Source organism: Triticum urartu, chromosome 2A (assembly GCF_056163025.1).
Source record: "Triticum urartu cultivar PI428250 chromosome 2A, HENAU_Tu73, whole genome shotgun sequence".
Lineage (NCBI taxonomy): Eukaryota > Viridiplantae > Streptophyta > Magnoliopsida > Poales > Poaceae > Triticum > Triticum urartu.
In genome coordinates, this window is record NC_141874.1 from 396408790 (window position 1) to 396420951 (window position 12162).

Consider the following 12162-nt stretch of genomic DNA (forward strand, 5'->3'; position numbering starts at 1 on the left):
TGAAGATCTCAACGTGAGGAATCCAACGATGAAAATGGTTCGAGATTTAGACGCACACTTTAAGAGATAAAACGTTTTGAATAAACAGATCTATGAAAAAGGAAAACTCACATGTTACGACAAGTGGCGCACATGCAGCGCGCCCTTGTCATAACTTGAGAAGGTGGGAGTGATTTTTGAAAGAAATACTCCTTAATTAGTGATTTCGGTTCCCTGAATTTTTTTTAATGATTTTGGGGTACGCGCTATGTGGATAGGGAGCGACCTAGGCGCCATATAGGGATTGCCCATGAGAAGGCCTACCCCATGAGAACTTCAGTACCTGATCTGGGCCACCCAGTTGAGCACAACAAGGCCCAAGGCGAGTCAGGTAGTTCGAGAGAACAAAAGACAAAATTCTTCGGATACGCCTCCGTCAGTCCCTCTCGTAGCCACGAACACAAGACTCTTGTCTCCAAAAAAACGAACACAAGACTCGCCGCGAAGTGCAAGATTGCAGCTTCCACTGCTCGCCGCCAGCAGCGGGTTGGGGGGGTTAGCCAGGGTTCTGCACCCCTCGCACCGCCAGCGAAAGCCATGGAAGGGGAGGAGGAGATCGGCCTCGTCCTCGCCCGCGCCTCCGACCTTCGCTCCAGGATCTCCGCCTGCGCTGCCGCCGCACGGCCACCGCCGCGGCTGGGTGCCGGGGAGGAGGACGACGGCGGAGAGGAGGAGGAAGAGGAGGTGGAGGTGGAGAGCCTGGTAGGCATCAACGACGCGCTCGAGTCGCTCGAGCGGCAGCTCGCCTCCCTGCAGGTCCGGTTCCTATTCCTGGTTGGTCATTCCATAAAGATGGGTTTTTTATTGTTGCTCTGCTAGCCTGCTGTTGTGCCTATAGTTATTGTTTTGTGCCACGAGCTGGAGTTGATATGATCATATGGTAGGTTTGGGGTTCAATTACTGCATTTTTGTTCAACGTCTTACTGTATTTTCGTGAGGAACCAAATCTACCCTTGCTTAGCATGATGTTACAGACAGAGGAAAAGATTGATAGCCCTAATTAGTTGTTCATTGCCTGGTGGCTGCATCCAATTCCAGCCTCATTTGGCATTGGACTAGAGCAAAAGGGGGTAGTGTAAGATGGATTCTGTGATTCTCAGGAACAGGATTGCTGGTTAACTAATTGTGGGTAAGGTACAGATTGTATTAAAACGCATTTTGCGACAAGAAATAGGTAGAGATTACTGAGTGAACACAAATGAAAAATGTCAAATGTATGTTACACTGCGTGGTTTACAAAGAGAGATAATTTTCACTTTGCTTACTGTAGCTTATGGGAAGTATCAGTGGCCAGCACATCTGCGCATTCCTTGTAGCACAAGCTCGCATGCTTTTCTTCTGTTTTTTGTGAAAAAACTGGTATTCCATCATATGGAAATTTGCCTATGTGTTTCTTCTTGCATGGAATATCAACTGTTAAGAACTGTATGGAATTTTCCTATGTTAGCACAAAAAGGAAGGTCATTCTGCTAAGAGACACAATCATCCATTGAGATGAAAATTTCTGCTTCGTGCTCACTAAACTGTAAAATGTTGCCGAGTTTCTGACCTTATTGTACAAAATGCTTAGTTTAAGATAATGACATAAACACATTTACGCACAATAACCCAAAGGGTATCAAACGTGCGAAGTACTTACATTACTACTGCTATATGTGAGCCCATTGGATGACACTTGCCTCAAGAAATTAGTACACCCTTGGATCCATATTAATTATCGTTGGTTTAGTACAACTTGTACTAAATCAGCAACAATTAATATGGATTGGAGGGAGTATTTTCTTTTGGACATCAGTAACTGTACCAGGCATATGGTGTTCTTAGCTTGATACTCCCTCCGTAAAGAAATATAAGAGCATCTAGATCACAAAAGTAGTGATCTAAACGCTCTTATATTTCCTTACGGAGGGAGTACCATTTTGTGCACAAAGCTTACTAACTCCGTCCCGGTTTATTGGGCCCCTAAGTATTTTGAGCCAGACTTTGACCATCTGTATGACAAATAAAATATAAAGTATATGCTACAAAAGGCACATTGTTGAATTTGTATTTGAAAGAGTTTTCCGATGATATAATTTTTGTAACATATAGTTTATATTTTATTAGTTAAATTCATAGGTTATATTAACCCAAAATAAGAGGGGGCCTAATAAACCCGGACGGAGGGAGTACATGTTTCTGTTTTGGAAAATAAGTAGCTTACCACCTTATTGCCACTGCCAGGACCTCCAACACCAACAAAGATATGAACGAGAAACTGTCCTGAGCCAGATTGATCGGAGTCGAACATCTCTCCTTAACAAGCTGAAAGAATACAAGGGAGAGGACTGTGAAGCAATCCATGAGGCTGCTGCATTTGCTGGTGAAAAAATCGAAAATGATGATGGTCTCATCCTACCTCCTTACTCGGGCCATGTCACCAATTCATTTGTGCTCAATGATCTCTATCCTGCAAACTACGTGTCCAAGCCCAAGTGCCTGCACAACGGACTGCGTTCTGATGGAATGACTGAAGATGGCACAAGGACGAACGGGACGCAAAACAGAATCCCTGGCACATCAAGCCGTAATTCACCAGGAGGGATCAGATCTTTGATCGGATGGATGGCTAAAACAGCGGTCATGATTGTGGGCGCCATATCAATCATGAAGGCTGCTGGCTACGAGCCCACAATAGGGAGGAGCGGCATAAAACTGGACATTGCAGGTCTGTTGGGTAAAGAGGCGGCTGGTGCAAAAGAGCAGGTTCCTCCTACTCTACAGTGCCCTCCTGGGAAGGTAATGGTGCTTGGAGGAGATGGCCGGGCGCACTGCGTTGTGAAGGAAAGAGTTGAGATCCCCTTTGGCAGCAGCCTTGATGCCCCAAATGCAAGCTACGGCCTAGGTTGAATCCGGAACCGGGCCGTGTGAATATTAGGCTCTGTTAGCTGGTCCTCTTGGTGTTGTGTAGGAACTGCGGCCGCGAGTTGTTTCTTGTATAATGCTCTCTACTTGGATATTTCCTACGTATTTCCCTCTTTAGCCCTGAATGTTGAGCGGCTTATGTATGATGCCGCTGTTAAACCACTTGTCGTTCATCGTCGTCATTATGGCGGATTCATTAGTGTTTATGTTGCCTAATTGATAGCAATATAACAATGATTCCGTTCATATGCAGGCGGACACACAACCTGTTGGGGCCCTAGGTTTTTTGCTCTGTCCATGTTGTCTCAATTGTTGAGCAGAGTCTGTTGCCGAGCAGTGAAGGCATTTCCTGTACTTTTATGCCCTGATGAATGAATAGCTTTACATGTAATCTGATTGAGAAGAGAGATGGGCTGTGATGCAGGCTTGCTGTGCAGCAGGAATCTGAACCCAGCGCATGCATACGGATACGGGGATGTTTCAATTCAAAGCAGGGAATGCAGTTTTGTTTGGTTGCTGTATGTATGTATTCCTGTTGCGGGTACTAATTGGCATAGGCTTGCCGTATGAATGAAGGAAGCAAAGAAACTGCGTGCGAGCTACTGTACTGTATGAAGCTGCGTGCATGCATTTTGCACGTGATCACCGTCTTGCCAGTGCGTGTTTTGGCTTTCTGCCATGCGTCTGAATGTAGTTCATGCTTCACTGCACTGTCTCTAGTTAAGTTATACAACTACATACCTGAAATCTCGATTTTCACTTGGAGTTGCCTTGTCCTTGGGATTACCAATTTCAGTTAAAAAGTGCAATCTACAAGTAGAAGAAATGAATATGAGAGATGGCTGGCGAGTAGCAGGTGCAGAGTCTGTTGGCCGCGTCCTAGCTTGCGCGATCTGCACGGGTGATGGAGACGTTGACCTCCAAGCGTTCCAAAGACTTTACTCCTCTATTCGTCTACTAGTGCTACTAGTAGTAGCTTTCTTAATACGGCTGGAGTAGTTGACCTCCAAGCGTTCCAAAGACTTTACTCCTCTACTAGCGGTTGGGGCGCGCCGCCTGATAGATAGTTGGACGGTGCCAGGTTGGATGCGCCCTTTCCACGTTGCTGAATGTACTGAACAGTGTTAAAAGGAAGTGGCTTAGGAGTCATATTATATTAATATGTCCTTATAGTTTACATGACCGACGACATAAACAACAGTGGTTCACAAGCAACACATGGGGCACAAAAGCGAAGGTGGAAAAACAATCAATCATCTCTCGTGAAAAGGAGGTTCTGCCCAAATGATTTTCTGTCAGTGAGTAAGCGACTCATCTCTCCCATCTTCCTCCAACTCGCTTATCCTGCAGAAATGGTGTGGCTCCAGAGAAGATGAAGAAATGGCGCCGGCGCCATGCCCGTCCGAGCATGTTCAGCTGAAGTGTGGCAATGGCACAGCAAAGCAGCCGACGTTGACCTGATCTTCGCCATCCGGACCACCAGCTGCTCCCTCATCTCTTGCAGGAGCGCACCTCAGCTATCTTAGGTCCTGTTGTTCATTGACGCGGAGGAATGGCAGGCTTAGCCCCATGCTGGCCGCTTCTGTGGATGATGCGCCGTTGGTCGCTGCTTTTCATCCTGCTTGCACGTATTCGATAATGCAATGACAAACAAAATTCCCATAAATAGAGAGAAGTAATGAGAATTATCAAACTGAAACCACCAACAAGGGCACACCTGAGTCCGTTGGCACGGTCTCGCTCATCTTGGTGGTGTCCTCCTTTCGTCAGCTGCCGCCTTTCTTGCCAAGTCTGTCATAGAAGAAAGTAGTCTGAGAAAGTAGTCTGAGAACCATTCCAATGCTACTCAAGAAGCATAACTAAAGTGCTAAACATGCCAAAATTTTTGCAGGTACAGCCAAACCAAAAACCAAAAAAATTCAGCAGCTCGTACCACACCAAGTCCAGGAATACAACACAAAACAATAAACCTATGCACACTTTGAATTTTTTTTATGAAGTACTGGATTTGAAGTATAAAACTTTATAAGCCACATCTGCACCGACCGCTCTCTGTAATTCCACACGAAACAAGACTAAGAATGAGAGTACAATATGTACTTCGGCTGATTTTTACAGCATGCAACCCCATTAGCCATGAAATCAAGGAATTGTGAAGCCTGTTTTGATGATGGAAAATATACACAAATATGAAAACAAGAGAGATTTGTGAAAGAAAATAAAGGAACCATCTTAAATGAAGAAACCTTAAGTTTTGCCCTCCCTGAACCCAGCATGTACATATGAACAAACATGTGCGACCATACCCCCACTTCATCAATCCACGTGCTAACTGATACATGGTCATGCTAATTTCGCTTAGTTATTTGATGTCCATATCTAATTGACTAAAGAAAGGACTCTACTCACAAGTCAAAATGTATATTTCATAATAGAGTTGTATACAACATATATGTATATTTATTTATTTATTTATATTAGTGATATCTTTGAATTGCTTGAACTATTTACATATCTTTCAGATATTACAGCACGTTTTCTTCCCACAACCTCAAGCATATGAAAACTCACTTGAAGAACGAAGAATGTTAATACTTCCGAGAGGAGAAGACCTACATAAGTATTCTATGAAAATACATTGTGATGTTGTCCCCTGGAGGAGAGGTCTCCACATTTGAGCCTCAAACGTGCATGGCAATGTGAAATAGTTGAAAATTAACAAAATCAGGAAACGAAGAGAAATCTGGAAACAAGGGCATCCAATTTAGAATAGCCATCTATACGAGGCATGGGTAAGTTCAGTGCACTTGGCCTCGGTTGGTATAACCTCTTCTTCAACGCAAGCATACAATTATCCTGCTGTAATAGCTACATGAAGCACAACTCTCATGGCAAAACAAAGTAAAAATTTATGACCAACTGTAATGGAAAATATAAAAATGCAGATCTTGCCCTTCTGATCGCCCTGAAAAGGGGGGGCGAGGAAGAAGATGATGCATTTGAAGGGTGAAATAGATGATATGTCAGTCACTGACCTGGTATGTGTCGCGGTATATCTCTATGGTTGTGGTGTGCGCGAGCATGTTGTTGTGCAGGCTTGTTGTCAACAGAAGAACCTAAGGAAAACTGGTTGTAGATCTCTCCTATGTCATCTGCCCCCTTCGGCAAAAAATTGTTAGGCAGTAGGCAATAATATAACATGATAGAAGATGATGCTAAAAAGGCATGCCACGATGTATGTATCAAATATAGAGGGATTGCCCACTAACAGAATTAAATTGATTCTGCAACAGTTTATTTGTAAAGGAAATAAAGCATGCTATGCTATCTCCATGGATAAATGGAGAACTATTGAATGCACCATGTCTTTTAGCGACAAAACTAACCTGAGTAGGATGTACCTGAGGCTCCTTATTAGTGGAGGATTCTTCACCCGGGGAAAGCTGGTTACATTTTTTATTCGATATATCCATTGTTCCTCGCTGTAACAGAAGCTCAAAGTGGAAAACAAAATATGTCAGGCACTCAATTTAAAACGGCTTATTTTCTCACATGCTTATACTGAAATCTAGATAGAGCACAAATCCAACATGCATGTGGTAGCACGTATCTAAAAGTATCAAGAAAGCAACTTCGTTGGCCTACATGGCTACATATGCTCAAGTGTTGTTCTTTTCAAAGTATGCTAACCCACTATTTTGTCAGTTCAGGTGATCTATTGCAGTAACCAAGGAAGTAAATGCAAATAAAAGTTTTAGGCCTTAATATGCACATCATTTCTTAAGATCTGGTCATTGCAAATACTTGAGAAAATATATACAGTATATTTATGTTGTGCAAATCTAGTGAGAAAATTCTACATTTTGATGCAAGGGATAAATAACACCTAGGTACAGCTCCTCGGCTTATTTACAACTGATGGTTAAAGTCAAGGATACAATGATATCTCCAAAAATCAGCATATGACTATGCCAACGTCATACATGTCCACACACAACTTCTGGGCGCCTCCACGTGAGCATGCTTCCCTCAATAAAAAAATATGACCATGTTGTTCAGTCAAAGAGCAGTACCTCCTCGAATGCCTTGAGAGCTGATTGGATGTCCATTAGCTGCTCCACGTTTTGTTGTATTGCCTTGTTAAATTTGCTCTTGCTCCGAGGGAACTGTATGACCAACACAGTTAAATTGATTCAGAAAAGAAGAGAGTTAAATCAGGAGTGAATTTCCAAGAAAATGGCTCTATTATTCAAGAGCATAAGCACAGCCAAAAAGATATACATGGATATTGGATACTTTGCACCAAAAAAATTTCAAGTATAGAGAATACAGTATAGAAGTATATACATAAGTTGTTGTTATAGTTCCTAAAACTGCAAGGATGACTGAAATCCTTGAAATAATTGTTTTTTCTTATTTACCCAAGGGATACTAATCCATATGGGTTTTTTCTGGCGAGAAATCTTTGTGGTTCACTTATGAAAGTGAACAGAACAACTTATGTTTTTATAGGCTAACACTATAGACAATTTCATCGCAGAGGCTAAACTTGACTAAATATAAATCATAGGAGAAGATAAAAACATACTGGAATAAGTTGTTTCATGGAAGGTTTTCCAGTAAAAACATGAGACACACGTCACTTCCTCGGCTGTTGTTGCATCAACAAGCTAACAAAGTCTCAAAATTACACATAGAGATGTACGTGTGCAGCGTGCTAACCTCAAAAAACAAATATAAATGGAAGTTGCCATACCTTTGGTACACCGTGTGCAGCATGCTAGAGCCTCATTTTGAACAATTTTCAGACAAACTCTCACTCTGAACAATCATATGCTGCTGCAGAGACAGGGGAAGTTTCCGACGACTCATTGGGTCTTTATCTCGAACAAGTCTTGGAAAATAACACATGCATGTCCTACTATTATTCCTTCCTAGAAAAAGTTCGGAAAACAGGCAGGAACTATAAATGATTGACAAAATTTGCAGTCACAATTTTCTAGCTACAATAGGCAGAAACTATGCATACAAACATCACTTTGATACCTTTTAACTACGCGAATTGTACATTTGATTTCAGAAATTCTCAACACGGACAAGACTAAAAGAACTATGGAGTATATATGGGTAACCAAACCAAACTAAACCTGTGAATGTGATTATTTGAATAAGCCGAATGAACATACTCAAAAATCAATCTAATTAATTGATCAATAAGTGAATCAAAGGGCAATTCTAACCAACCGAAACAACTGAATTAGGGGGGCTCACTGAACAGCTGGCTTGGAGGAATCTCATTAAACACATAACATGCAGAAAACAATTGTGTGAGGGGATTTGATGCATAATTTCATTTGAACACAACTTTCAAGCAGAATCATGATAGATCACAACATGAGTGGATCTTCTCCCTACTTACAACCTCTAAAATTGATTTCAGTGTGTCTACGGAACTTATTCTTTACCTTGATCAGTGGAAACATGAGCATGCACTCTTTACTTGGATAAATGAATCAGATCAGATCATATCGACATAATTAGCTATTTAGCTTAATAAGGAATTGTAATAATTAAATTTGGAGCGAGTAAAACAAAGCAAATATTATCTGAATCCAATGTGCCATGAATAATAAGGAAATCTATTGCATTTTAACTATCCTTTCATGTTATTCAAAAGCTTAACAGGCGGAAGGAGATAAATTTTTCTAAGAAATGTGCATGACCTAAGAAACTAATATATGTATGTAAACATGTAGAAACATAACAGAAGTACTCTTTCCATGAGTGGCAATGCTTCTCTTCACACATATATCGTTAAAAGAAGTAACTAATATATGTACTATGTAAATATGAACAGCTTGCTCAAAAACTTTCCACGAGTCGGATTATATGTGTGAAGAGAAGCAATGTCACTGATGGAAAATTTTGTGAGCAAGCTATTCTTTGTTTAATCTTTTGCAAGATTGTTGTTTCCTTCTCTTTTTCACTTTCTAAGAGTACCTTTTCCATCTTCTTTGTTAGCACTGCAGATTCCTGCACAAGAAGCAGAGTGTCGGCTTTCCAAGGCCACGAACAGACAAAATTTCAGAGGCCATGGTCGCTGGCTGTCCATTGTAGCAGGAACAAAAAATCCACCAAAGAAGAAGCTGAGGAAGAACTCACATCGAACAAAATGCACTGAAGCAAATGGCACTTGGTAGCATCTTGCCCCTCGAGGCCTCACCGGAGAGGACTGATGGAGGCCGCCCTCTCTCCTCCTCAGGCCTACCCGGGATTGACCCCAACCCCGGCGAGATGCTTCCTGGAGCGGACGGGGGATGACCAGCGCGACCGCACAACCCCGCAACTTGGCCCTCGGGCCCCTGGCGGCGGGCAGGTGCGCGACGGGGCACCAGAGGTGGTGGCTGGACATGCCGGCTCCCATCCAGCGGGTCATCGACCCACCGAGCTCCGGCGGGAGAAGGTCGTCCGAGGCCAGCTGGAGAAGGGGCGCTGGAGGTTGGCCTCGCGGGATCCATCGCTGGCGGCTCGTCCCTCATCGGTACCTACGACGATAATGTCCGTCGAGGCAGAAACGGCGCGGACCAAAACAATAGCCATGCCGGAAGAGGAGGCGAGCCATTGCGCTAGCGCCATGGACTGTCCGAGCCGGGCCTCCTCCCTCGCTGCAATCCAATCATCCCCGCCCTTCTCTGACCGACGGCATCTAAGAGGACGCACATCCGCCACTCCTCTCCGACTGCCCCGGCCGACCCGGCCCTGGGCTGATGACGAGCAGGATCTGTCAGGCCTGGGCGTCTCAATGGAAGCAGAACCATCCGCGGGGGACGGGAGGAAGTCGTCCGGGTTGGGCTCCTCTTCTCACGGCCTCGACGAGACGAGGGATCCACCTTGCGTGGCTACATATCAAGGATGTCCTCATCCTCTTCGCCGGTGGTGATTGCGATCAATTTGAGCATCTTCCACACCCGCCGCCCCGCGGTGCGGGCGGATTTCTGGGGCGAGGCCGACGTCGGCGTGTGGGATGTGGCGGCGCGGGGTGGTGGAGCAGAGGCGAGAGCGCTGGAGACGAGGAGGTTGCGTGCAAGGAGGGAGAAAGGGGAACGCGTGCTAGCGCCAGGGAGGGTGCATCTGGGGGAGATATTTCCTTAGGAGAGAGAGCTACCCAATCCAGTAACAGTAAAAACGATGAGATGGAACACGCGAGGAGGTGCCCTTGATACACACCTTATTGTTTTGGATTCGTCTACTAGTGCTACTAGTAGTAGCTTTCTTAATACGGCTGGAGTAGTACGTGTACGTCCACAGCTAGAGCAGCAGTCGTGCTGGTAGTGACAGCGACCTACGAGTCCATCCACGCGAGCCGTCTCTTGGTGTGAGTGTCTACTCTATCTAATCTAAGCGTGCCCACCTGCCTACCAAGTGATTAAGTTAGACACGCACCCGTTCATAAGTGTGAGCACGATAAAGAAAGAAATATAGGTGTACGTACATAGCGTCGCTTTCTGCAGCTGCATGCAATGCAATGCAAGCTGCCGTGATGGCGAGAGCACACGGTTTAGTTTCTCATTAGAGGGTAACTTGCGCTTTGCCGCGCCGTTTTTCACTCTGCGATTAACTCTTTTATATCGAGTAAACTATTGTGATTAGTTGTTTTCGTTGGATTTATCTGTGTTGACTTGTGTTTTAATTATGTTTTGACGGTGTTTTTCCATTCTTCTATTGGAGACTGTATTTGTTTCCAGAGGAGAATGGAATTGTTTGGTGTGTGGTTGTGGTGTATTTACACGTTTCGGCCTTGGTGTCAATTGGTGGTGGTCGACTGAGCCTCTTGAGAGCTTCCATTCCATACTAAAACTGTGAAAAATTGTTGCTATAACACTCACATATGCCAGCCCACGAATCTCATGTCCGCTTAGCTTGGCTCCCTGCTCCTCTTGCTCACTTAGTTTTTTTCCGCTCGCCTAATGCTAGCTAAGGAAAAAAATTGACGATCCTTTTCTATTTGAAAAAGTTAGTTTAATTAAAAAAGGTTCAAGGATTTCAAAATATATTATGAATTTATAAACCATGAATTTTAGAAAACATTCACGAGTTTAAAATGTATTCATGAATTTTAATAGATATTCACAAATTAAACAAGTTTTTGAATTTTAAAAGTGTTTACAAACTTTAAAAATGACCGTGAACGTCAAAAATATCTGTGAATGTAATAAATACTAACGAATGTAAACAATGTTTTGTTTTTTGATGTTTACAAATTTTATTAAGCACTTGTGAATTAAAATGTGGAAAATAAAATATAAAAGGAAAGGACAAACAAAACCAAACAGCATACAATCTTACAAGTGGGGCCCTCACCGAGCCATAACTCCTGATGCACCACAACGCTTCAAATCATGGGAGCTTAGTATCTCTATAGATATATACTCCACACTGCCACTGGCTCGATCGCCGTCCACGGCGTCTCTTTTCCAAAAGAAAAAAAAAAGCATGCCCACAGGTAGTTGGCTACATGGACGAGCCGACTAAACACGAGACAGAGATGAAGGCTACTTCTGGTAGATCCATTTTGCCTGCGGATGCTTCGCGGCTACGTGCACGAGGCCACTCTCGGTCTTGGGCGGCCAATAAAAAAACAGAGAGAGCAACGCAGCTAAGCTAGCACATCTCTAGAAGGGAATAGATGAGACACGGCGTAAGGTGTTCAGACTTGAGAGACAAACACACACACACGAGAAGCAGCAGCGCCGGTCCTGTATTGTTCTGCGTGCCGTGTGCACCTGAAGCTAAAGGGAGAAGAAAGCTCACTGTGCTGTCACATCTCATTATCCAAGAGTTTACAGATACATATAACGGAGCACCCAAGGTCTCCTGTGAACCAAGGCATGCAGGCCAGTACGTGGAGACTGGTTGTGATTCATGAAAGTAGGAATAAGTTACAACAAGAGTACACAATATACAAAATCTACAGAATATGTACTGGCTCGTTAACCCCCCCCCCCCCCCCGGCAGTCGGAACTCCGCCCGGGTGGATGTTCAGGCTGGACCGAAAATCGGTGAAAACCGCGGTAGGGAGGCCTTTGGTGAAGACATCGGCATACTGGGAACCAGAGGGAACGTGTAGAACTCTTGCTTCACTCAACGCAACACGATCACGAACAAAGTGGAGGTCGATTTCGACGTGTTTGGTGCGTTGGTGCTGAACCGGATTGGACA

At 43.9% G+C, this 12162-nt stretch overlaps 2 protein-coding genes across 17 annotated transcripts; one reads left to right on the forward strand and one right to left on the reverse strand.

Annotated features, from left to right (window-relative positions):
• Nucleotides 1–405: 405 nt before the first annotated feature.
• Nucleotides 406–3336, forward strand: PDV2 (plastid division2). The gene is made up of 2 exons (XM_087543977.1): nucleotides 406–795; nucleotides 2263–3336. Exons 1-2 carry the CDS (start codon nucleotides 577–579, stop codon nucleotides 2926–2928), a joined length of 885 nt encoding a protein of 294 aa, XP_087400103.1. The 5' UTR covers nucleotides 406–576; the 3' UTR covers nucleotides 2929–3336.
• Nucleotides 3337–4067: 731 nt separating this feature from the next.
• LOC147985242 (uncharacterized) lies at nucleotides 4068–10076 on the reverse strand. Of its 16 annotated transcripts, none has more exons than XR_015616534.1 (9): nucleotides 9106–10076; nucleotides 7700–8976; nucleotides 7532–7613; nucleotides 7017–7109; nucleotides 6330–6437; nucleotides 5978–6102; nucleotides 5771–5830; nucleotides 4661–4734; nucleotides 4068–4561 (listed from the first exon to the last, which is right to left on the reverse strand). XR_015616534.1 is itself a non-coding variant. In XM_087543979.1 (8 exons), the coding sequence occupies exons 3-7, from the start codon at nucleotides 7547–7549 to the stop codon at nucleotides 4685–4687; spliced, it is 393 nt and encodes a 130-aa protein (XP_087400105.1). In that variant the 5' UTR covers nucleotides 7550–7594; nucleotides 7700–8976; nucleotides 9106–10076; the 3' UTR covers nucleotides 4068–4561; nucleotides 4661–4684. The 16 variants fall into 16 exon arrangements, 8 of the variants coding, with proteins under 8 accessions (XP_087400105.1, XP_087400109.1, XP_087400107.1 ...); XR_015616532.1 differs by having other exon boundaries at nucleotides 5560–5830; XR_015616533.1 differs by having other exon boundaries at nucleotides 5515–5830.
• Between the last annotated feature and the right edge of the window lie 2086 nt (nucleotides 10077–12162).